The sequence below is a fragment of the Echeneis naucrates genome, chromosome 20 (genome assembly GCF_900963305.1).
Source record: "Echeneis naucrates chromosome 20, fEcheNa1.1, whole genome shotgun sequence".
NCBI lineage: Eukaryota > Metazoa > Chordata > Actinopteri > Carangiformes > Echeneidae > Echeneis > Echeneis naucrates.
In genome coordinates this window covers 18,054,314-18,079,406 of record NC_042530.1, presented here as the reverse complement: position 1 = coordinate 18,079,406, position 25,093 = coordinate 18,054,314, and the positions used below count along the sequence as shown (strand labels likewise).

Here is a 25,093-nt window from a genome sequence, read left to right as displayed (position 1 = left end):
TAAAATAACAGCTTGCTTTCCCAGAATGGCTAGCTTGCTCAATCGCTTGCTTTTTAATGAGTTGATCTGAATTGAAGGTGACAAGTCTTAAAGTGCCCAGGGGCAAGTTGGAAGGAGCACAGTTTAAGGTTTCAGGGATGGAATGAGGTGTACATCTATGGTGGTGGCAATGGGAGGAGTGGGGGAATGAAATTCGGAGATGGAAGAAACAAATATTTGAAAGAAAGATCACTGTCACAGCTGCAAAGAGGCGAGATGTGGAAAAGGAGAGTAAACAAGCTTGGTCTCTGGGGTGGTTAGGGGTGCTGTGGGGGAGAGCGAGAGAGAGAGAACATGAGCACGAAACAAATCAAGAGATGGATCAAATCAGGTGGAGGCAAAGAAGAAACTGAGAAAAATTAGGTGGTGTGGTGAATTACAGAAGGAGCAACAGAAAGAGAGGAGGCAAAACAACGGATGATGAATTTTAAAAGAATAAGAATAAAATTTAAATTCAAAGAGCTGTGGGGAAAGGAATAAAAGCAGAAATGAATGGTTCTAAGTGAAGTATGCCAAGTGGTATTAAAAGAACACGAAAGGCGGCAGCAGCTAGCAATGCTAAGGCTAGAACAACAACAACATGGAGTGTCAATGTCCCCATTCAGCAGGTGTTTGAAAAGTGTAAAAACTTTTCAAGAGGTAGTGATGACATGGAAAAAAATAAACATTTAAAGAGCCAAAACCTTTGGTTGCTGTTGTAGATAGGCCAGAGATACTAAAATATCAGTTTTTCATCACTGCATCCTGCACAAACTTCAGATTATATGAAGATGATATTAAATGTAAAAATATGAATTTATCGGTTATCAGTATCGGCCATGAGAAGCAGGAAATTATCAGTTATCGGTATCTGTTGAAATTTTTCATATTGGGCATCACTAGAAAATACTGTAGAACTGATATTTTTGCAAATTTATTAGGAGTAATGTGATTATATTAGTGGTGCATTAGTGCTTAATTAGTAAAACATTGTGGAGAGTAATGAGATTACACTGAAGCATTAATTAGTAATGTGCCACATAGGGCTTATTTAACTATTTAAAATGTACACAGTATGCTTTATATTTGTGCAAACCATTCAAATTGCACAGATGTGATACAAGCAACATAAACTCACACTAGACACACACATACATATATGTAAATTGATTGTATTCATTGTTGACTCAGGGAAAACGACTCAGCAGTATTATCAGTTCCTTTGGAATTTGGTTTTACCATTGAAATATGCATATTCTTCCTCTGCAAGATGGAAGATCAATCAGGAGAATTTTAAATTAATCTGAAAAAATTGTGCATCTGTGCAAATGAGTGTGTGTGGGTTTGTGTGTTTGATCTCATCCATGATCTGCACCTCACAGTTGGACTGGAGGAATAATAATCAGGATGAAGCATTTGCAGGTTCTGCATTAATGTACACTAATTGGAGGACAACAGCTGAAAAAAGCAATTTGTGTGTCATATAAAATTATATTTGTTGTCATTGGGGATGTATGACAAAGCCTTTTTTCATCTGAGATGCAGGAGATACAGGATTTTTCAGTGGGATGAAGGAGGGCTGATGTGGATCTTTTTGCAGACACAGGATAAATCATTACAGTAAAATCTGCTGCATGTCCATGCCTCTATTGGTTTGATCAAAGAGATCCATAAACTCTGAGGCTGGCTCCAGCTAAATCTGAACAAGTGTTTCCTAATCCTGCCCTGACAAGGAAATCTATTCTTCTCATTGTGATACAAACAGAGAAAACTGGGACTTTTTTCTGTTATGTGAAGGGAATTTCACAGCTATGCGATTTTTTTTTTAAACAGACATATTTCGATGAAATGATTTCTCTTTAAATTCTCATACCAAAGGCAGTCAAGTCAAAGTGAAGTCAAAATATCCTTCCACAAAAAAAGCTTTCACTATCTCACAATGTCAAGTCAAAGCCAACTTTATTGTTCTTATGTATGTAGAAGATACACAGAGGAATCAAAATTACGTTTGTTCTTTTGTCCTCTATGGTGTAACATAGAACCAAAGACAATACAAAGAAAAATACTTTAAATAGAGCAAAGAAAAATAAGAACAAATGATGTTTCTGAGCTCTATGAGAAGAATGGTCAAGGCTTCCAAAAGGCTCACAAGCTTATGAATATTTGTCTGATATTGGTTCACATGTGTTGCTGCTGTGTTCCCTGCTTATAAAGGGTTAATATCACTGTGTGTGGTTTATTTTGACAATGTTCATCTCTCATCTTGCTGTCAAACAGCCATCTCCTTCAGAACTGCTGATCGATTGTATTCCTACACACTAACTCATCTGCCATGCCCTGCCTTATTCCATAGATCAGCTGTTTGAGTCAGACAGTGCTAAATTTAGGCATGCATTTAGTTCATCTGAGAGTATTTATGGCAGCAGAACAGTGCATGAGATCTGGCTCAAATATAGCAGAGTCATAATTGTGATGAAAAAACAAGACATATTATTTAAAGTAGTTGAAAGCACATCACAAAATCATTTTGGTTGAAATATCAACATAGGTGCTCTGCTAGGGTTAGGATTAGCAAAAATTTTGAAGGTGTGTTAAAGTTTAAAACGGATGAAAGAACTGTAAGAAACCTTGGAGTAATTTTTGACCAGGACATGTCCTTTGTCCCTCACATAAAACAAGTTAGTCGGGCAGCTTTCTTCCACCTGAGAAACATTAGGAAAATCAGAAACATCCTTTCTCAGGATGATGCAGAAAAACTAGTCCATGCATTTGTAACTTCTAGGCTGGACTACTGTAACTCATTACTATCTGGATGTCCAAACAAATCTTTAACAGGCCTTCAGTTGATTCAGAATGCTGCTGCATGAATATTAACAGGAACTAGGAAAAGAGATCATATCTCTCCTGTGTTAGCTGCTCTTCATTGGCTGCCAGTGAAATATAGAGTAGAATTCAAAATCCTTCTTTTAACGTATAAAGCTCTTAATGGCCAAGCTCCATCATATCTCAGAGAGCTCATAGTTCCTTACTGTCCTAGCAGGCCACTCCGCTCTCTAGATGGAGGTTTATTTGTGGTTCCTAGAGTCTCCAAGAGTAAATCTGGAGGCAGATCTTTCAGTTATCAGGCTCCTCTTCTATGGAACCAACTTCCATTATCGGTCCGGGGGGCGGACTCTTTAATAATTTTCAAGACCAGGCTTAAAACTTTCCTGTATGACAGAGCTGATAGTTAAAAAGTCAAAGTCCTCTACTCTTTAGCTATGCTGCTATAGGCCTAGGCTGCTGGGGGAAGGACTGAGCATCTCTCCCTCTCTCCCCCTCCCTCCCCTCTGCATACGCTGATAAGAACCAGGCTTCTTAAAAATCCCTGTTTCTCCCAGTTCTACGCATTTATACTGTAATTACTAACCATGTTCTGCCAAAGTCTCTGTCTCTCCCAGGTCCTCTCCTCTCTCTCCCTGTCCTCATCCTGCAGGTGGTGACTCATCACCATCCCATGTTCCTGCAACACCTGCTGCTCCCATATCTTCATGAATTCTGTACTACAGCTCATCTCTATGAACTTCATGCAGCAACATGTTCCTGCCTACACCCCCCCAATGCCTCTCTCACCCTCTCTCTCTCTCTCTCTCTCTCTCTCTCTCTCTCTCTCTCTCTCTCTCTCTCTCTCTCTCTCTCTCTCTCTCTCGCTCTCTCTCCCACTCTCAACCCAACCGGTTGAGGCAGATGGCCGCCCCCCCTGAGCCTGGTTCTGCTCGAGGTTCTCAAAGATTAAGGTCACCGTAGCCTCACGTAGGATAGCAAAAATAATTATGCACATTTTTTATTCACAAATTCATCCCATAATTATGAAACAACTCAATACAAATGACTAAAAGGAAAAAGCAATGAAGTGATGGTGTGTTACATCCAAAATATCTGAGGTCGACTTCATTGTGACAAAATGTTCTTCAAAAATCCTTCATCGTGACTATATTTCCTGCAGTGACTCCAGCAGACACATACATCACTGGAAAGGTTAAATACTCCATGTAAAGTGTATTTTAGGATTTTTCCTTTAATGTAACATTCAGGATAGATTTTCATTGTTTGAAATGAACTTTTGAGAGGCCAGGCGCAGAGCTGCCTGGCCTCTCAAAAGTTCCCCTATTCCCCCCATTCCCCTATCTGCCTGTATCTCCTTCAGTTTCCTTCAGCCCAACAATGAAATGAGCTGCCATGGTTAATTCTCAAACTGATCCCTCTCCTTCTGTCTCCACACAGGGAGGAAGCTAGAATGAGTGAGGCTGAGGAGAGTTGGGGTCAAGGTGGTGGTGGGGATTAGAGAGGGAAAATGAGAGCGACAGAGCAACTGCAGAAGGCTGGAGCTGAGTTAGCTGTGGCAGAGAGAAATGCCCACTTCCCCTCCTTCTATCTTTGCCATCTTTCTCTTTCTTTGTCACTTTTTGAATTCCGTTGTTATGTCTCTCGACATAGTTCCTTGTAAAATACCATAACTTAACCTAACTTTACACTTCCTCCAAATGATGATATATCGATTTCCTTATCGCATCAGATGACTTGATGAGCATTGTAAAAAGAAATTAAGTCTTAATTAAATTTTCATCATTGACAAATTTGTCACCGCAGCGCTGCCATATGTTCAGTGGGTTCGGGGGGAAACACAAAGAGTGAAGGAGACTTTTGGAATTGGTATTGAATGAGCTTGAAAATTACAAAACACAAAGATGCAGTTTTCTGTTAGCCTTGTGCATTCTCTTTTATTCAGGGGGGATTGCCTTGAATTCCTATAGATTTTTTTTACAGCGTTATTACATTATGGATTTTTTCCCTCCAAGACAAAGTATAATAATGCACTTTATACCCAGACTGTTTTTCAACACCTAAAGGCACTGTGTGTGTGCATATGTGTCCTTGTGTCATTATAAATGTGTGTGTGAATGCTTTGAGGAGTGTGTGTACAGGGTGTGTGTGTCACTTTTTTTAATAATGTACTGTCAATCTGGGCTCTGGGGATGGCAATTTCGCTAACCCCCCCCCCCCCCGCTCCCCCCAAACTCTCATAACTCTCATAATGCTGATCCTCTGGGATGGAGAATAAGTCATCAGCCGATGGCTGAGAGTCCTCGAGCACTGTTGAGAAATTCAGAAATCACAGTGGAGTAATAAGGAGACGGGGCAAGATAAAACTGGGGCTTTTAAATTAATGCCTGCAAACTTAAACTTACAGCCTCCACCCCTCATCAATCTGATGTTTTAGTGGATGGAAGGGTCCCTGAGGGCTGTAGATGCTGGGTTCACGTGGTCTCATCCATTCATTCTTTCATTCACATGGCTTATACGCCCCGTCTCACCATTCGCCACTTTACATGAATCTTTTGACGGTAGGAGAGAGGAGGATGATGGCTAAGCTGTCATCCATGCTGGAGAACGACTCCCACTCTCTGCAGGACTTCTTAACAACACTTGGGAGCTCCTTCAGCAACAGACTGCTTCACCCAAAGTGTGTGAAGGAATGATATCGCAGGTCCTTCCTTCCTGCAACTGTCAGACTTCAAAACTTTTTGAACTGACTGGATCACAAATATTTTTTCTATAGTACTAATGTACATATTTTTTATATTACTTGTTTATATTCTATACTATACATTGTATTTGTTGTGTAATTCTATTTCTTTTTCACCAATGCCCTTTTTTGTTGCTGTAATATTGTAAATTTCCCCACTGTGGGACGAATAAAGGCATATCTTATCTTAGCTTGTTGCTTCAGTGCCTCTGATCTACCATACAAACAGAGAGCACTGTGTGACACTGTGTCTGACAGCTCTTGCTGTTTCTCTTCAAGAATCAAATAAACAAGAGTGTTATAGATTGAAAGATGAGTAACTGTGATATCATATTTTAAAATAGTAATTTTGTACATTATGTCTTTCTGCATATATCAAGATGAGCAAAAATGTGATGGAAATCCTCTTTCAATACTTGTACTCTGCACTTCTAAAGTATGGTGTGCACAGTTTTGATTGATTGAGCAATGGGCATCCGTTTCCCCATATTTAGCATAAATTGACATGATTAACATTTTCATGTTAAAATAACTTTCTTTTTTTTTTTTTAGTTTTTGTTTAGTTAGTTATAGTTATATTTAGCGTTTTAGTTGAATGATGCTCTGGTCTTAGATTCTGTCACATTCTTTTTAAAATGATATTACATATCAACCACACAAAAGCTTACTCTTTGCTTCTCTGCCTTTCAAATCATAACATTATTAATTTCTTCATGTTGCTCTAAAACCTCAAAACTCTCCATCTAGTGATTAATGTAGTGACTGCCACCACAACCTTCAGACATGACACACCGGACACTGCTTATTGGGATTTAAATTTTATCAGTTGTTTCAGGGGAGATCTTTATTGTGCCAAGGCATTGTAATGTTGTGTGTAAGCCATGACCCATCAATTTAGTCTTTGTGTGTCTGTGTGTGTATGCACATTTATACTCACAGATATTAGCTGTTCCCTTAGGAATGGGCAGGTAGGAGCCAGCACTCCATGCTCGCCCCTGGTAGTTTCTCTTACATCGGCCACAGTCGGGCCCAGTGGTGTTATGTTCACACTCACAGCTCAACTTCTCTTTGTCATACACACAGCTGTTGGCATGAAGGTTGCACTTGCACCTGTCAAAAAGGAAGAGGGAATTTAGGAGGGGGAGGGGAGGGAGGATGACTATAGCAACATGAGTGAATTTTCCAACACAGCTTTTATTTTGTAGTGGCAAATGTGGCTGAAGGGCAGCACGTCCTTGACTAGTGGCAGCACTGGGACACAGTCAGATCATTGCTTTTTCATATGCCAGGTTCACAAGAGGAGCTAGTTCAAAAGGAGGGAAGCACTGCCAGAACAAATTTGAAATAGTTATTTTCTCGCTTTTATTTCTGCCCTCATCACTCAGGACTGTAGCTCTGTTGTAATTGTCCCACTGGAGGATGCGTAATTGTAGTCAGGCCACAGCTGATAAATGAGAGAAGAAAGCAAGGCAAAGACATGCAGGGGGAGGCTGATGAAAAAATCCAAAATTAACAAGCGAAATTGAAGAACAGTGGGAGAGTGAAGGCATCGAGGTTTCATTCTCAGAGAATAGCTCAGAGTTAGCCAGAGGGTGTTAAAGAGCAACAGCATGGCTACGTTCTCAAAGACAAATTAATATGAGATGAAAACGCAGAAACGTATTTTCAGTCTGGAAGAAGGGATTCCCTAAAGGTGCACTAAATCCTCATTCACATCCTCCTCACCAGAACTTTCATTTAACAATGAACTCAGAAAGTTCATTTTCTTCCACGGCTTGATGACTATTGAGGGGATATCTATCCGTTAAATTAATTTATGACCCTCATGTAGCATAATGTACTCTGAAGAATACAGAGAACTTTGAATTACTAAAGCTGTTTTTGGAGTACTATGCAACAATATAACTGAGTGCAGGAGAAAGGCTGTTAGGAGAATGCTCCCCTGCCCACTCCCTGCTGCACTGGGGCACTACAACAGTAACCAACCTTGAAAGGTGATCCAACGTATTCCAAGAACAATGGGACAGCTGAGTCCCAATTATAACCATACCATTTCCAAAGTAAACAATGAGTCATGATGCAGCACCAACACAAGCACTATCTGTAACTTTAAAAAAGGCATAAACGCATGAATCATTACAGATGGAGCTGTGGCTGTTTGTTTATTTCAAGATAAAGTCAGAGAGGCAGACTGTCTGAGTACACCCTTTCATTCAGCTGTTTTTTAGTTATGAAACAAGGAGCCACATGAAATTCAGCTCTGCGTGGGTTCTTCTTGCCGAGAGAGCTTAATAGAATGAAAGTGGGAGATGGAGGTGCCACAGATAGCCCCACAGCTGTGTATGCTGAAATCTCATTGAGAAAGTCTGGTGACAGCTGGTCTGTGTTACTCTGTCCATTCTGTTTCTCTACACTTTAGCTTGATCCTTCAAGCTAATATAATTATAAAGTAAAAGCACAATCTGTAACCACTCCCTGCTTCTTGACCTTAATTCTCAAACTATCAGCTGTCTGTCTGCTCCAAATGTAATGTAATACTGGCGTGGTTAAAGTCTGATGACTACTTCTATTTCAGATCCAGATGGATGAATACCTGGTTTCAGTCTGACAGAAGACTGAAGACAGAAGTCTGTCATCTTTATCTCAAGGCTTCTTATTTGTAATAAGCCCTGATCATCGATCTTAATCATTAATACTTTTTAGTCAAATGGTGGCGTGTTTTGGTAAAAAGAGCTACAAAAGGTAACACCTGATTACTTAAACATGTTAATAGTTGTGTTGTACTGATGGATGGATGGATGGATGGATGAATGCTATCAGTTTGCTGAGAGTGGAATATTTTTGCTTGGTGCAAGGGATTGTAGTGTGAAGAGACACTGTGGCCAACAATCATTTTTATGCTGACACAACTTTTAAAGAGTGACAAATTACATAGAGCATTGCCTAGGCTCTGTTTTGAGACTTTATTTTTTCAACAATTGTGCAGTCATGTAGCTGTGGATGTCTGAACGGATATGTCATAGTGAAAAGCAGCAGCACAGTCTGTAAAGCACATGGGTAAATGTCCTAATGCACACTCTGCTTTAGACTGGCTTTCCTCTACATGAGGGCTGCATTTAAAAAAACAAAACAAAAAAAACCAAAACATCATGTTGTATTAAAAAAGACTTCAAAACACAGACCAAAGACATAAATACACCAGAAAAACATTTAATGACTTAATAAATCAAGTGAGAAATAGTTCATTTTCCATTACAATTCAGTATAGTCTAACTTGTGTCTCCCCAATGGCCATTAGAAAGAAGTGCAGATTTAAAACTACACCACTGGCTTCACTTTGTAGACCTACATTCTTTTTTAAATCAATGTTGCTTTTGTTCAGTGTCAGGGATTGAGTTTTCAGTTTGTGTTTGTGTTTGTGTTTTATTTTGAAAGTCTTGTTCTTGTTCTGTTTCCCCCATGTTGATTGCCTTCCCTGCCCTAACGTGGTTCACTTCTGTCTTGTCTAGTCACTGTGTATTTAAGTCTTGTTCTGTCTCGTTCTTGTCGTTTTCTGTTTGCAAATTAAAAGTAAATTTTTCACCGAAACTTGTCTGAGTCCTCACCCCTACCGACCTTGACATTCAGAGGAATTTGAATTTTTTTGTATTATTTATTGAACAAGACTCTTTTATTCCAGTGACTGCTGATAGTTCAGCTCAATAGTCTACATATTAATTTTAAGGTAGATTTAGATGTTAACAACCTGAAGAAATTATGACAATTTTCAGTCTTTTTTTCTATGGGGAACAAGGGCAAACTTTGTGCAGTTAGCTGTTAGCACAGGAAGTGAAATGAGTCCAGCAAATAAGAATGATTCCACTCATGAATCCACTGTTGCTGTACTTAGGCTACCTATTGCATCTTGTTACCTGACTTGCTTGTTTTTTTTTTTTCCCCCACATTATTTTTATTGCAGTTTTTGTTTTTCACACAACACATTGTCTACAAAACTCGACATACAACAAAACATACAAAACAGCTTTCAAATGACAAGTCAACATATGACACAGTATGGGAGGTGATCGATCAGGCTATTGGTCTCCTTCAGTGTCTGTGGGAATTCCCCCGCAGTGAAGGAATGATTGACCATATTAAGAAGAGGTTCTATGAGAATATTTTGGAACTTCTTCACAACAGAAGCCGTCCTGAAGGTCCTGGTGACTTCCCATTTTGTAATGATCCAATAGCTTTGACCACTTTGAGATTATAGCCAGAGAAACAACTAAATCTGCCAATCACATGAATAAGACCTGGAACAGATGTTTCAGGGTCGGTCAAAAGGATCGAAATATCATCCGCGTATAAGGTTATTTTGTGACACAGATGTCCAATCTCTAAGCTGCGTATTGTAGATGTCACCAGTATAGCCTCAGCAAGTGGCTCTATGGCTAGCGCGAATAGGAGGGGTGATAAAGGGCATCCTTGTATTACCCCTCTGTGAGTACTAAAGTATTCAGAATGGAGTCTGTTAGTCAAAACTGCTGTCTGCGGTATTGTATATATAATTTTAACCCATTTTATAAAGTTCCCCCCAGGCCAAATTTCCCCATTGTATACAGTAAGAAAGACCATTCAATTAGGTCGAATGCTTTCTCTGCATCTAGAGAAAGAACCAGACTGTTAATAGATTTTTGTTTATAAGCTTAGATAGCGTTCAGCAAGCATCTAACATTGGTAGCTGAATTCCGATCCTTAATAAATCCTTCACCTTCCTTCACCAATGTTGGCAAAAGATTTTCTAGACGGGAGGCTAGGATCTCAGAAAGTAGCTTTCTATCCACATTCAGAAGGTCTATAGGATCCGCATGAGTCAGGACATTTCCCTTTCTTTAAAATTAAGGATATATTGGCCTCCTTCAGTGTCTGTGGGAATTCCCCCACAGTGAAGGAATGGTTGAACATATTAAGAAGAGGTTCTATGAGAATATTTTGGACCTTCTCATAAACTTCACAACAGAAGCCATCAGGTCCTGGTGACTTCCTCACTAGCCTGATATGGATAAGGAGGCAATTTAGAGCTGATCTGAGTGCCGTGATTTCTTGCCACAATGGTGGTGAAGAGGAGACAAGCCTTTTCTTTGTCCGTCAATTCGCCCTCTAAAGATTTTTGTTTCTCCTGTCTTTGGCTCTTCTTTGTTGCTGAATACAAAATGATCAATCCTTTTGCGTAAGCTTTGCATGTTTCCCACAAGATGGAGGCATTACCAGCCGAAGAGGTGTTGATTTCCAGAAATGCTTTAGGTTCGGTAGAAAAGTGTTAAGTAAATTTCTCATCCTGAAGAATAACAGGATCAAGTCTCCAGTGACAAAACTGGTGTAATGCAGTCTTGAGATTTAAGTCCATAATTACTTTAGCATGCTCAGAAATTATTGTACTGGTTATATTGCATGATAAAACTGAAAATAAGTCAGTTCTAGGCAGAAAAAAATATATAAATTCTGGTTTGGCACTTATGGGGCAGAGAAAAATGTATATTGTTTATCAGAGGGGTGGGTAAAAGTGTGTTGGCCTGAGGAGAGGAGGGGAAGGTACTATGTGGAAATTTGTCAATAAGAGGGTTTAATATTAAATTAAAATCACCGCTAACAATGACAGTGGAATTTGAGAGGAATGGAGCTAAGTCCAGAAACATTTTGGTGAGGAAGGTGATTGGGTGGGCAGGTGGAAAGTACACACTCATCATTACAACAGTTTGACCTTGCAAAGTACCCTTGACTATCACATAGCGACCTTTCATATTAACACAATCAGATACTATGAAAGGTAATTTTTTTCAATTCTGCCACACCCCTATTTCTTGTAGTGAAGGACGAGAAAAATACTCCAAATTGCCCATGTTGTAACTTTAAATGCTCTGCGTCATTGAGATGTGTCTCTTGTAACATAGCAACATCTACATCATCCTTCTTTAGACATATAATAATTTTTCTCTGCTTAATAGGGTTGTGGAAACCCCGTACATTCCAGGTGCATACTCGCAGCCTATTCATTAATAGCATTATTCATGTATCATGCAGAGCATATTGAGCCAATACATCCACGACACATAATAACAGGCAAACAAAGCTGTGTATAATGTAACATAACATAACATATAGAACTAACGACTGGGCAACAACCTTACTGAACATGTAGGGATAAACCGTCCTTCTCCTGCCAGTGGGAGCCAACAGGTGCAACAAGCGCTAAACCCGTGCCTACTCATAGACATTGGCACATATGCCTGAACCTGGAAAATACTCACACTGTTTCATGATCATGATTTTCATTATCGCGCTTTTGTGTTTTTATCGCGCTTTTGTGTTTTTATCGCGCTTTTGTGTTTTTTATCGCGCTTTTGTGTTTTTATCGCGCTTTTGTGTTTTTATCGCGCTTTTGTGTTTTTATCGCGCTTTTGTGTTTTTTATCGCGCTTTTGTGTTTTTTATCGCGCTTTTGTGTTTTTTTTTATCGCGCTTTTGTGTTTTTATCGCGCTTTTGTGTTTTTCTTGTTTTTCTTTCTCGCTGCCATGTGGAGCTGCTAAGCATATTTTCACAGTTAATGTTGGTGACAATGTGAACAGTGACAATAAAGGATTCTATTCTATGAAGTGCGGTCCAGGCACAGTATTAGAAAAAGGATAATCCGGTGGTGGGTAGTCCACATATTCAGGGCAACGAGTCCATGAAGGTTCCAGCTGCCCATGGTATATTAAATCTCTTCTCCATGCCATTGACAGTCAGCCTCAGCGAAGCGGGATATAGAAGGGCATATTGTGCATTTTTCCTCTTTAGATAACTTTTCACCTCGTCAAAGGCCTTACATTTCTTGGCTACCACCGCTGAGTAATCATTGAAGAAGGAGACCCTGATCTGGTCCGCTGCCTGGTTTAGCAAGGTGCCGGGCCGCTGCCATCACTCGTTGTTTATCAGCAAAATTGTGGAGTTTCATGATGTTGGGCCTGGCGCGTTGGGTAGTGCCTGGCCTAGTTGCTAGGGAGTCTTAGTGTGCGCAGTCCAACTTGACCCGGTTTTGGTTGTGAGGTTGAGATAGGAGGGAAGCCACGTCTCCATGAAAATGACTGGATTTCTCCGTGCCCTTAGGCAGCCCGACCAGACGAAGGTTACACCTGCGACTGTGGTTCTCCAAATCATCAATATGATCTGCCATATCTGTAAGTTTTGCCACCTTAGCTTGCAGTGTGTCTGTCGTGTCCTCCACGCCTGAGATCCATGTCTTGGCATCCCCAACCCGCGTTTCCAATTCCTGCATCCTAAACGTTTGCTCACGCATGGCAGCAAACACAGTGTCAACTTTAGCATCGAATGACTTTGTTATATTGTCAGTTATCTTGCTCAAAGCCAAGAGAATACTCGGGTTAATGTTGCTCCCGGTTTCCCCGACTTCAGGGTTTTTCTTTAAACTAGGCTTGGAGTGAGACATTTTCAAAAAATAGTAATCCAGGCTCATTATAGAGCTACATGTACGCACGTTTCACCAGGTGAACATGCATTTCAGATGGATGATTCAATAGATCCCACTGGAGCTTAACCAGACAAGCCATCTTGCCCTCTCAAGCTTGCTTCTGTTGCACATCACCAACATTAACTGGCTGCTGTATTCAGGACTCACCTCATGTTTACAGCTGGAGATTGTATAACAGGACTTGTTGAGTACTGTGTGCAGTTGTGGGGTGAACAAGTTGTGGTGGTTGCTTGTGTCTTTGTGCATTTTTTAAAAACAGCCATGCAAAATTCAAGTTAAACATATCACATCGTGTAAGTGCTATATTCATAAGTTCAAAATGACATATATTATCAGTCTACCAAACTGCTCTACTTTCTTACTTACTTACTTTCCCAAAAGAGAACTTCCTATACACTGAGCCTCACTGCTCTTAAGTCAAATAAACTTTGAAACTGCTTTGATTATTGGTTTGGAATACAGAGGAATAATTGCACATGAGAAAAGAGGGAAGGAAATAAACTTCTAAACAGTGGCACAATAATCATCCTGCAGCACAACATTAAAAGGCTCTAAGAATTTATATCCATTAAAATAGGATTTTTACTTTGAATTGATTGCAGGAAGTGTTGAGATTGTATTTAAACTTCTGTTATGTTTCAAAATTGAGGTAAATAAGGACCACACTTGCTTTTTGAGATAAAACTCTTCCCAGGTTAGAGTTGGACTGAAAGAGAAAAACACATAAATGAGAAGAATCAACTATATTAATATACAAAGAGAAGAGAACAGGCTGTGATGATGTCAGGACAGGTTCCACCACGGCTTCAAGTTAACATTTAGATTGGATGTGGTCCAGCCAAATTCTATATTTTGACCCATAAAAGCAGAAAGTCTCAAACACACCTTTAGAGCTCTCAACCAGTGCAGTTCATGTTAGAGTGTTATAATCTTTAGAAACACTGGATTAAATCTTCAGCAGCAACTATTGCTATACTACTATATATATATATTGAGGAAAAATTGGTTCCAGATGAGTCATCATGAGGATGAGCTGAAATCAAGATGAGATTATAATTATCAGTCTATGAGCTTGCTATCTAGCTTGTTATTGTTTGTGTGTGTATGTGTGTGAGTGAGAAGTGGGTTGGGGGATGTGGCGTGAAATGATTTCACACAAGCCCTTAGTGGTTTAACCTTCAGCTTCTTTTAACGTTGAAAACATTTTAATCAGTGTCCAGAAATGATAGTGCTGTTGGCATAATGATGGAGATGAGGGTCCTGAAGAGGCTCATGTCCACCAGCGCTGTTGTCCTGCCAGTGAGCAGTGACTCCTTCACTGTTGCGAAAGCAAAAAATGTTTCACAGGATGGGCCAAATATATTTATATTTAAAGGCATTTCAATGGAAAATTGTAAGTCTGTGTTACTCTATCTTCATTGCTTCTTGGGCTTGCTCAGCAAGATGGACTCCTCCTTCTTCTCCATCAGCCTTTGTATCATTCTTTTCATCGCTCGTCTCTGTCCAGCTATTAGTCTTTTAACTCTGCTCCAGTATCTTCTAACCATAAATATTCATGGGGCTATGGTATCTTTGTTTTTGTGGGGAGCTCTCTGAGTGATATTGCTCAAGGTATGATTGAGTGTGCCTGTGAGCAAAAGGTCCTGATATGTATTCAGAATTACCCATGAGGCTACGAGTTTAAATTGCATGAAAAAAAAAAACCTTGACTGAAGTTTTGATTCTATTTTGTCGGAGAAAGGGGAGCAAACATGTTTTTATATCTGACAAAGGTTTAAGGTTTTGCTCCTTGAAATATGGGAGGCAGATAATACTGCTCAGTGCAAATGTATTATTTTTCTTCATCCTGGTGGAAATGCAAACAGAGCAGCCTGTTGCGACACAGTGCTCCAGGTAAGCGATGACCTCTGCCGTAATGGGATTCTGACTGACACTGAGGATACATACGCCATTCCACTGATGACACCTGACAACAACAGGCCAAATGAAGCATTGGCTTTCATGAAAATGCCTGTTTATTGAATATTACTCCAGCCATAACAACTATTTTTTACTCAGCCAAGTTCTTTCACTGGCATTGCTCCATTTTACTCATTGTGGCTTCAATATCAAAATGTAGCAGCCACTAATTAATAGTAATTACCCGCTATACAAGCCTACAGCATCCCTGATGCACAAAGCTGCTGATCCCAACAAATTGAGCAGACTAAACTCAACATGGTCTTTAAGTGGGTTAACCACGTGAAGCAGCAATTAAATTTCAATCTAACGCCCAGGTGTGTTCATACACAAGCTAACTGGGTCAACCATTTGGTTAATAAATATTTTTTTTCTTTCTTTCTTTTTTTTGAGCCCCTGTCTACATTCAGTGTCTGCTGTAAATGAAGAAAAACACTCCAGGGGTTATGAGAGGTGGGTAGGGGAGCGGTTCAGACAACACTAGATTAATTATGTGTAATGAAAATGAAATAGAAAGGCTTTGGTGTGTGTTGTGCATGTGTAGCCAGGTGATTTGTGCTTACACAATCACACTAACACACACAAATACAAATATTTGCGTGTGTGTGTCTGTGTATATATATATATACACAGACACACACATACGCGATATGACAACAGGGCTCCTCCCTATTGACTTGCTTGCAGCTGCTGTGTTAGTTTTAAAACAAATCATCCTTCCTGCTAACATCCTCCCCACTAATTGCCTCGTCCACCTCTTTACTGCCAGCCTGCAGTGCATTGTGGGAAGTGAAAGTGAAAGAGATCTCAAAACTAGCTCTCATGGGATGGACCTCACTACCCTCCCTCAACTTCCCCCCTAATTATATCCTACTTCCCCATCCCTCCTTTCCCTCACACTGGGCAGTGAGGGAAAAGTGCAGGCAGATTCTCTGTACTCTTCTTAAATGGGCTCAGTTACCGTAGTTGGTCTGAGAAAATAGTAGGAAAATAGACTGTACAGTAGTCTATCTACCTAGATAGACTATGTATATATATATATACAATATATACAAACATTATATAGGAAATATGAAAAATTTTCAACACACAGTTTAATTTACTGTACTCTGTACAAACACTGTACAAATGTTTTACACCAAGTGGACCCTTGTATTGACATGAGAACCCATCAATGCTTAAGGTTACCTGTGAACCTGAACACAGTACAGCCACACTGTGCATATGCTGTGTGTGCATGTTTTATTTTCTAGCAGGTGTACTCTGTGATTGATTGGAACTGGCATACCATATTTCATCAGTTTTGTAAAGATAAAGCATGAACAAATTACCTAATGCAGCAGATTTTAGTTCTCTTAAAGCTGCAGTAATAAATGCTTAATGCTTAAATGCTTACCTGGTGAACTACAGTATGGGAATTTGCTTAAAAACTACAGCACTCCAAATAATTTTAATGATTGTTTTGGTTTATTGATGCAAAGTTCTTGAGCACTTTGTTCCTTTCAAAATAAGTTGTTCATTCATTTCACCCCTTCCCCATTTCCAGGTCATGGGGGGTGCTGGAGCCAATCCCAGCTCACATTAGGTGAGGGCGGGGTACACCCTGGACAGGTCGCCAGTCCAGTCGCCAGTTAACCTAAACATACATGTCTTTGGATGGTGGGAGGCAACCAGAGTACCTGGAGGAAACCCATGCAGACACAGGGGGTACATGCAAACTCTGCACAGAAAGGCTCCAGGCTAGGAGCCAAATCCACAGCCTTCTTGTTGTGAGCAACAGTGCTAACCACTATATCGCTGCGCTGCCCAAAATAAGTCATTATAACCCTTTACAAATCTTGCACTTAATTTTTATTTTCAACACACTGCCAAGATAACATTATTGTATATTTTGTCATGACCATGCAAGCTCAGTTAATCTACAGCTTCTTGCATTGAGGCAAATGCGCCTGGCTGCATCAATCCATCTAGGACATCCATCTATTGAGTCCTCAGCATTACTAATGTATGGAGTTGGACATGCTATCCAAGCAGAAGTCAATCAAGAGGTCTTTACTGCCTCTGACATGCCAAGCCAGTTCAATAAAATCGACATGCAGAGCCTCTGTGATACTGCTCTCAGCTAAAGACTACTTGTGACAGAAAATACACTGCAGTGGAGTGACAATGATCCACCATGGGAGGATGAGATACTGTGATGCAGATTCAAGGAAAGGCCATGTGGAGAAGCGATTTTAACTCACCTTGTTATTCCATAAGCAACATGACTGATTGGAGCCATTAATCAATTTGGGTTGGAAGCTTGTTTGGATATAAAACTTTATTTAACCACTGTGTGCATGTTAAACAGAAAAGGATGATAATCCTCTGCCTATTCAACAGCATTCCTTTGTAACCTTGAATTTTTATGCAAATAGAATCGGTTTTACTCTGCCTTACCAAATCATTAACAATGCGGGTCATGTCAAAAATAGTGTGGGTCATGTTTCAAATTCATACAGAAAGAAAAATAAAGATAAAAAGAAAATACTTCAATCATGAACTAAGGAAAATAATGAAAGCATTCTTATTTCTTAATTGTTGTCTGTTCTGTTATAGCCTCATGTAAATGTCAACAGTCTTAAACTTTGGCAACACTGTCCCTTACTACTTTATCCTGATGTCTGAAGCAGACATGTCCCATGGCTACAACCACCAGGAGCAATAACCTGAAACCAGGGTAGGACCCAAAGAGCAGGTCTGATTACAGAACATGTCAGCAGCTTCCCGGTGAGAAGAGGAGTTAACTCTTAGTGATCTCTTCTCCCTGGTCATTAGCGTGCTTAAGGTATTCACTGTTGTGTTGAAAACAGACAGACCAAAGGAGTGATTGTTTCAACTGACTGAAATGAGGAGCTGAATGGCCTCCCAGTGACCAATGAGAATGGTCTGACATGTAAAGAATTGCTTATAGTGTGTGCGCGTGTTTGTAGTTTGTGCTGTTTTGTCACCTCCATCTTCTATCTCCTATCTATCTATCTCTCAGTATGTACAAATACTCACAGAAACTCATATATATGTATTTGCAGGCTGCTGGGAAATGTAGTCTATTAAGCATCTGGGAAAAGCAGGTTGTAAAATTTAGAGCATTTAGTTCTTCAAATAATCAGGAAGACAGAGAGAGATTTACTACACTCACATGCTTAGAAAATGAAGGATAAAAACAATCTAAATAAGTTTTTGTATTTGCAAACTGATTTACATGCAAAGATTATCAAGTATGCATGCTGAGATAAAATGTGCATGTACAGGACAAAGGTCAGATGAGAGGCACAATGTCCCAATTTTCTAGATATTGTTGGGGGGAACAAATTCAACACCATCAGTCCTCGTCATTCTGAAGAGGAAACTTTGATAAACATTTGTCTTTTGAACTAAAGACACACACAAAGTTTATAATAGTAACTGCTGGTGTCATGGGGTGAATCAACCATATCCTGAAGATTTTAACTTTGATCTTGAGTCTTAAATATTGTCAGTTCACTCAGATGAACCCTGGTATTAGTGACTACCTGATATAAAAAAACTGCAGCCACAGTGGTGATGTGTGGTCTGGTCAGAAAGTCAAATCTATTGAACTCTGCCAAGTCCCATTAATGACCATCACCTAACATAATCACCATCATCTCAGCCATCACCCCACATCACTATGAGTCACCATGCTCCAGTAAGTTACATTACCTCTGCTAAAGAAGCCAAGGTCTGGAAAATTCAATACAGCTCTTTCTGTTGGTGTGATTGTTAGTCATCTTCTCTTTTGTCAGATGCAGCTCTATTGTGCGCTCTTGTTCTGCTTGAAGGCAACAGCAATGTCCAATGGCCATGCATAATGAGCCCCTGCATTTATTGGCCTCTGCAAAAGAAAACTCACTCAGAATTGATTTTCATGATTCAATGATCCCATTACCAAGCAGTCACTCCTTGTCATCTTTAGATCAGAATCAAATGTCTTACTAGGGAGGCTTATGATCCTACCATGTTAGCGCAGTCACTGTGTATTTGTGTTTGTGGTGATGTTGACAAACAGAAACAGTATTATGACACTGTCAACACTTTTCTCTCAGTTAGAAATGCTGAATCTGCTTCAGCTTGTGAAAGGGAAACACTGCCATATGGTGTTTTCTGCACTGATGAAGCTCTCTTCTTGTGTCACCCATGCTGACATGACCAGCACAGCAGGACGTCTAACTGATGAAAAAATTTATTATTTTTTTTTGAAAGTTCTTATTTAAAGTTGACATCACTTTCTTTCATTTAAGTCAAGTCGAGCTTTCAATTTTGAATTACCACGTGAGTAGTCATGAGGCACCATGCATTAACAAATCATGATCATATTCATTTTGACAGAATTAATTGCTGTAACAACAATGTGAATAAGAAGCCTGTCAACTGCCATTGGCCTTCACACTGTTTTAATCCATTGGAATAAAAATAGGAAGCCACAAAATAAGAATTTGAAAAACACAAAATATATAGTATGTCCTCTTGTGTACTTGTAACTTGGAGTAAGTAAAATTATATTATTAGTTTTTGGAATGATTGGGTTTAAGGCAGATATACCATGAAATGATCAGGTTTGATTGGAGTCAGAAAATTAAAACACTTGGTTCAAATTCATAAAGTGAGCTTTCTGTTTGGTTTTGTAAATTGACATGGCTGGTGTGTGGATCATAAGGTAAACTTCCCCAATACAGACAGAGAGCAAGTAGGCAGAAATGATTCAGTGATTTTAATGTAATGGAAGAGATGTTAGGGTTAGGGTTAGGGTTGAAATGGTTCGGGTTAACCCTAACCCTAACCCTAATAATAATAATAATAAATTAATAAACACTCTCTCAGATAAGAGTGTTGGATTCTTCCAGATGCTATTTACTATTCAAGTATTGTCAACATCTCTCCCGCCCTATATTAGTTACAAAATCCTCAGTGAGGTGGTGGGGGCTGCGAGTGAAGGAGAGGTCAGTGAGGGGATTAGTCATGAATCCCTGACAGCAGAGCCCATTATGTGGGTGGCTGCAGCCAAAGAAAATGGGGGAGAAGAAATGTTGGAAAAAGGCCTCTCCATTAATGAAATGGGTCACTGCATGAATGTTGAATGCGCTCTGCGAGGAAGAGAAAATGCCTATGATATGTCCAGATTCTGTGCCCTCAACCCCCTTTTGTTCACAATGGAGAAAAGTAGCCATCCAAACATGGAGATGAACACCCTTACTAGGAAATCAGATGGAGAAAGGACTCATTGGCGACAGTGAGATTTCTGTAATTTTGATGCAGTTAGAAACTAATCATTCAGCTTGTCTGGTGGTATTAATATCTGGACCATGAGGGGAACCATAGATGCTTCCTGCCAATATATGGTGATGAACTCGCTACACACACATACACACACATTAACTATTACAGATACACATTTCCTAGCTTAGGAAATACTGCATATGGTGCCACTACATCCCATAATATATACTGATGAAGCATGACTTGCCTGGTGATGCAGGGCATATAACTAGTACACTCTTCCAGCACAAGACATAAATCCAATTTATTGTCTGTGCTGCCTGCTAATAATGGCAAAACGATTGAGAGTTAGATCAATGCTCAAAATATAAGATCTGCATTATTCAGCAATGCAGCACCTAATAGATAAACAAGTGATGTTGACAGTTAGTAAGCGCAAGCTTTGGTTTCTCAAGTGTAAAATGAATGAGGCTTCATCCCTGAGAACATGAAATGGATTTGTTGACGCCTCCTGCCCTCCGCTCTGGTGATAAAATCTTCATGTCACTTGTAGCTTTGCGCCTCATATCGCCAGACTCTGATGATTCCTCTGGTCTGTGATAAACAGAAAGAGATTGCCTTGTACACTTTCTGTGAGTTCAGTTTCAGTGACATGGCAACTTATCTCTTGATTTTTTTTGTACAAGTTTTGACTGAGTTGATTTCCTCTTACCACTGATGTTTTGTGCCAATGACACTATTCCCAGAATTTGTTATCACTCGGGAGACATCTCAACTATTATATGAATTATACATCTTTTTGTAATGGGTATGAGATCGGACACAAGCACAGCACAGGTTGAGACCGGAATAGTTCAGAACTTTACTAAAATGTTCAAGAGTCCAGACAAACATTAATCAGGATGCCTGATCAGTGAGCACAGTCCAAATTCTGAACATAACAGGACTCTCTGGGGAGGGATTCCAGGCAGACAGCAGGCACACTTGGGAGCCGGCAGTTGCAAATGCCAAAGACAGAAGGCTAGTCAGGTTACCAGAGACGAGGAGAACAAGTCCAAGACAGGCAGAGTCTAAGCTGGGGGATCGGTCTGGGGAAAAAGGCTGGAAAGCTTTGCATGCTGCAAGGCTGAGTGCTTAGCTGGGAGAAACAGGTGAATCTGATGATCTTGCAGAGAAGTAAGCAGGCAGGTAGAGCTTGGTGATAGGAGGGGAAACCAGGAGCGGACTGTGACACTTTTGTTATAGTGTTTGGCAGTACCACATAAAAAGGTGCCAAGTGGAATTTTTGACCACTTGCTTTTCCGTTCTTGTTTTACAGGCAGTTTGATATGATTAACATTAATGCTGCAATGTTCAATCTATTCTTCTAAACATTAGTTCACATAATTTGGAAAGAGTCACACTGTGCACACAAATGGACAAATGGAAAAAAAACTGCATCCAAATAAAAAAACATTAAGATTTCAAATATTTTAACTAAGGCCGGCCATAAAAACATTGGTAAATGAACAGTTTGCCCACTAAAATGCCAAACAGAGTAAAAAAATTAAATTTCCTCACACATTACAACCACCATTTGTAAAATCTTTCCTCAAAATGTGATGGTTTAAATAACTGCAATTTTTTTTGTAAACTGTTTAAACAGGGAAATTCATTTGGTGAAACAGCTTTGATTATATGTTGTGATTTTAAGTGTATTCTAATGCAAGTCAACTTTGGCGACCTGTCCAGGGTGTGCCCCATCCTCGCCTCATGTGAGCTGGGGATTGGCTCCAGCATCTTATCGCGACACAAAAACGGATAAATAGTAGAAGATGAATGAATCAATGAATGAATTAACTTCATAAAGAACATTTAATTTCTTTAAAGTGTGTGAATATATTTTTCTTTTTTTCCCTTCTCCATCCTCACTGTACTGGGGCCGAATTGTCTGGATGACGATGTAGTTTTCTTGTGAGATAAATATGCGACTGTGTTATTGGCCTTGGGTTAGCTGAGATTCCCATCTTCAGATCCTTAAAAAAAAAACAAAAACAATTTGCCACATCATGAGTAGCTGTCCCATTGCTGTCAACTCATTTGAGTCATCTAATATGATGTTGCATTACAAAGACATACAGTTTGACTCTGTTGTTAACTTATTAACTCTTTGTTAATTAGCTGATAACCATCTGAGCACTTTGAACCCAGCTTGTTAACTTAGTTGTTTTATGGCTAATTATCCAGCAAGCAAATTAGCCTCTGTTTAGCCTTTGAGCAAGATGCACAGTTGTACTAAGCTTACAGGAGTGTATGTTTGCCACATTTATTAAACTGAGAGGGTTCAAAGTTTCAACTGCACAAATGTTGAATCTCTCTGTCTGATCTATTTAAATGACCAATTTGAGTCAAAAAAGTTTATCTTTGGACAGTGGGAGTAAACCAGAGCACCTGGAAGAAGCCCCTGCAAGCACAGGGAGATTATAAAAACTCCACATGGAAAGGCCCCAGGCCTGGGAACCTTTTTATTGTGGGGGAACAGTGCCATCTACTATGCTTGCCCATAAGTGTAAGTGAGACTGTGAGTGGTTGTTCTCTGTCTGTCTCTGCATGTTAGTGTTGCAAGAGACTGTTGATCTGACCAATGTGAGCTAGGATTGGCTCCAGCACCTCCCGCAACCTGGAAACGATTAAGCAGTTAAAGATGAATGAATGAATGTCTGCGGAGGTAACAGCAGACTCAGTGTAGAGATTTGTTCACGACACATTATGGGTCTTCAGGTTTTTTGTTCGTTATTCATGTGGTTACAGCAGTAACATGACCATACTGTTATTAATGGTGAGGAGAGCTATCTGACTATTGGCACGATTGGTACTATTGGTGGCTATTAGTACGTAAGCTAATGTTAGCTATGTAGCTATGGGATGGATGTTAAATTTTTCCTTTCCGTTGGAACGAATTCATACACTACGGGTCTTCAATGACCCGGTAGGCTAAAGTGAATAACCATAGAATGAGAATTTTTTTAACGATAGGCGGAGCGCTCTCCTATTAATTAAGTAATCAGTAATTTCAACTTCAGTAGACTATGGCCCAAAAGCAAATTTGCGTACTATATGCAGAGTGAAGTAGAGTGAATGGAGACACACCACTATGGTAACAAATAGGGTTGATGTATGGATATAGCAATTTCTATTGCTCGGACTGAAGGAAATCCTCCTCAGTGCGTCCTGTCATAGAGACAGAGTGCAACGTGTCATTTTCTTAAAGCCACGCCCACCGGAGGGGAAAACAATCGGCGGCACAATTTAAAAAACACCATCTAGTGTTGTAGCTTAAAACATGATTTCACCATGTCAGATGATTATTTTAACATGCTAGTTGTACCTGAGAAAAAACGGTACAGTTAAAAACTCATATGTGGGCCTTTCTCATTGCCCCTTCTGTTTGCCTTCATTTTCATGGAGAAATGATCCCACTGGATGATCGGAGGTGATATACATCGAACTTTATAACTACCTGATCGAGTCCCCCGGTGAGATCATCATTTAACCTAATAGCAATAAAATCCAATTCTTGCATAAGTCAGACTACATCCACACTACTACATAATTTCTGCCCCACTTTATGGGGTTATGGGATAAAAACTTGATTCATAGCAGAAGCAGTGCTTGTGTGACAGAGAGAGCTGTAAGCAGCCTAACACAACTTAAGCTGTAAATAAAAACATATTGAGGCTTACAATAAATATAGCAACTTCTGAAAATACAACTTTTGTATAAACCACACCCATTTCCGGTTTATGTCCACGGTACGGATAGTGAGCTCATCCCTAGTAACAAAACTGAAAGGAGAATGCATTAAAGCTGAGCAGAGGTGGAGGAAAACTAAACTTCAAATTCACTAAGACCTGTAAACAGAGCATGTGTAACTATAACAGAGCTTTGCAAGGCCAGAAATCTCAGTTTACCTGCTATGATAAAGAAGAACGTCAACAGTTCTCACACTCCATTTGCTATGGTTGATAAACTTACTAACTCTAAAATAGATAAGTACAAAACTTTTTTTTGTGAAAAAAATCAAAGCAATTTAACTAAACATTCCTTCCACACATACAAACAAAGCACAAGTTGGAAAATTACGTTGGACTTCATGGAGTGGTCCTTAATTGGTTCAGATCTTGAACCAGTGGCTATGAATTGTGGAATCCCCCAAGTGCAGTTCTTGGACCCCTTCTTTTCAATCAGTATATGCTCTGTCTGGGTCAAATGTTACAGAACTTTAATATAATTTATCACAGTTATGCAGATGAAACGACTGCAGCCCACTAGAGCCACTGTGTCACTGTCTGGAGCTAATAAACAACTGGTTGAGCTAAAATTTTCTTCAATTAAATGAGGATAAAAATTTGATTATTCAGTTTGGCAACAAAGAGAAGAGGGTCAGCATTAGCAAAAATCTTGAGCCTCAGTCTCTCAAAACCACAGACCGAGTTCTTAATCTTGGTGTGTTAATTGACTCAGATCTTACTTTCAACCGCCACATCAGTGCTGTCACCAAGACAGCTTTTTACCAAGTCAAAAATCTGCAGAATTAAAAGTTCTGTCACCCTGAAAGACCAGAAGATCATCCATGCGTTGATCTCCAGTAGAATTAATTACTAAATTGGTCTTCTGACTGGAATCCACAATAGGAGCATTAAACAGCTGCAGCTCATCCAGAATGCTGCTGCAAGAGTTTTAACCAGAGCAAAGAGATCAGAACACATTACACCAGTTCTAAAATCTTT

The 25,093-nt window shown here is 39.7% G+C and overlaps 1 protein-coding gene across 10 annotated transcripts in view; it reads right to left on the bottom strand.

Moving 5' to 3' along the window:
• ntng1a (netrin g1a) overlaps nucleotides 1-25,093 on the bottom strand; it is a 113,284-nt gene that overhangs the window by 22,046 nt on the left and 66,145 nt on the right. For all 10 annotated transcript variants that reach the window (XM_029528898.1, XM_029528903.1, XM_029528899.1 and 7 more), the window contains exon 4: nucleotides 6,522-6,694. In XM_029528898.1, coding sequence (XP_029384758.1) covers nucleotides 6,522-6,694 — 173 coding nt within the window. The remainder of the gene's footprint in view (nucleotides 1-6,521; nucleotides 6,695-25,093) is intronic.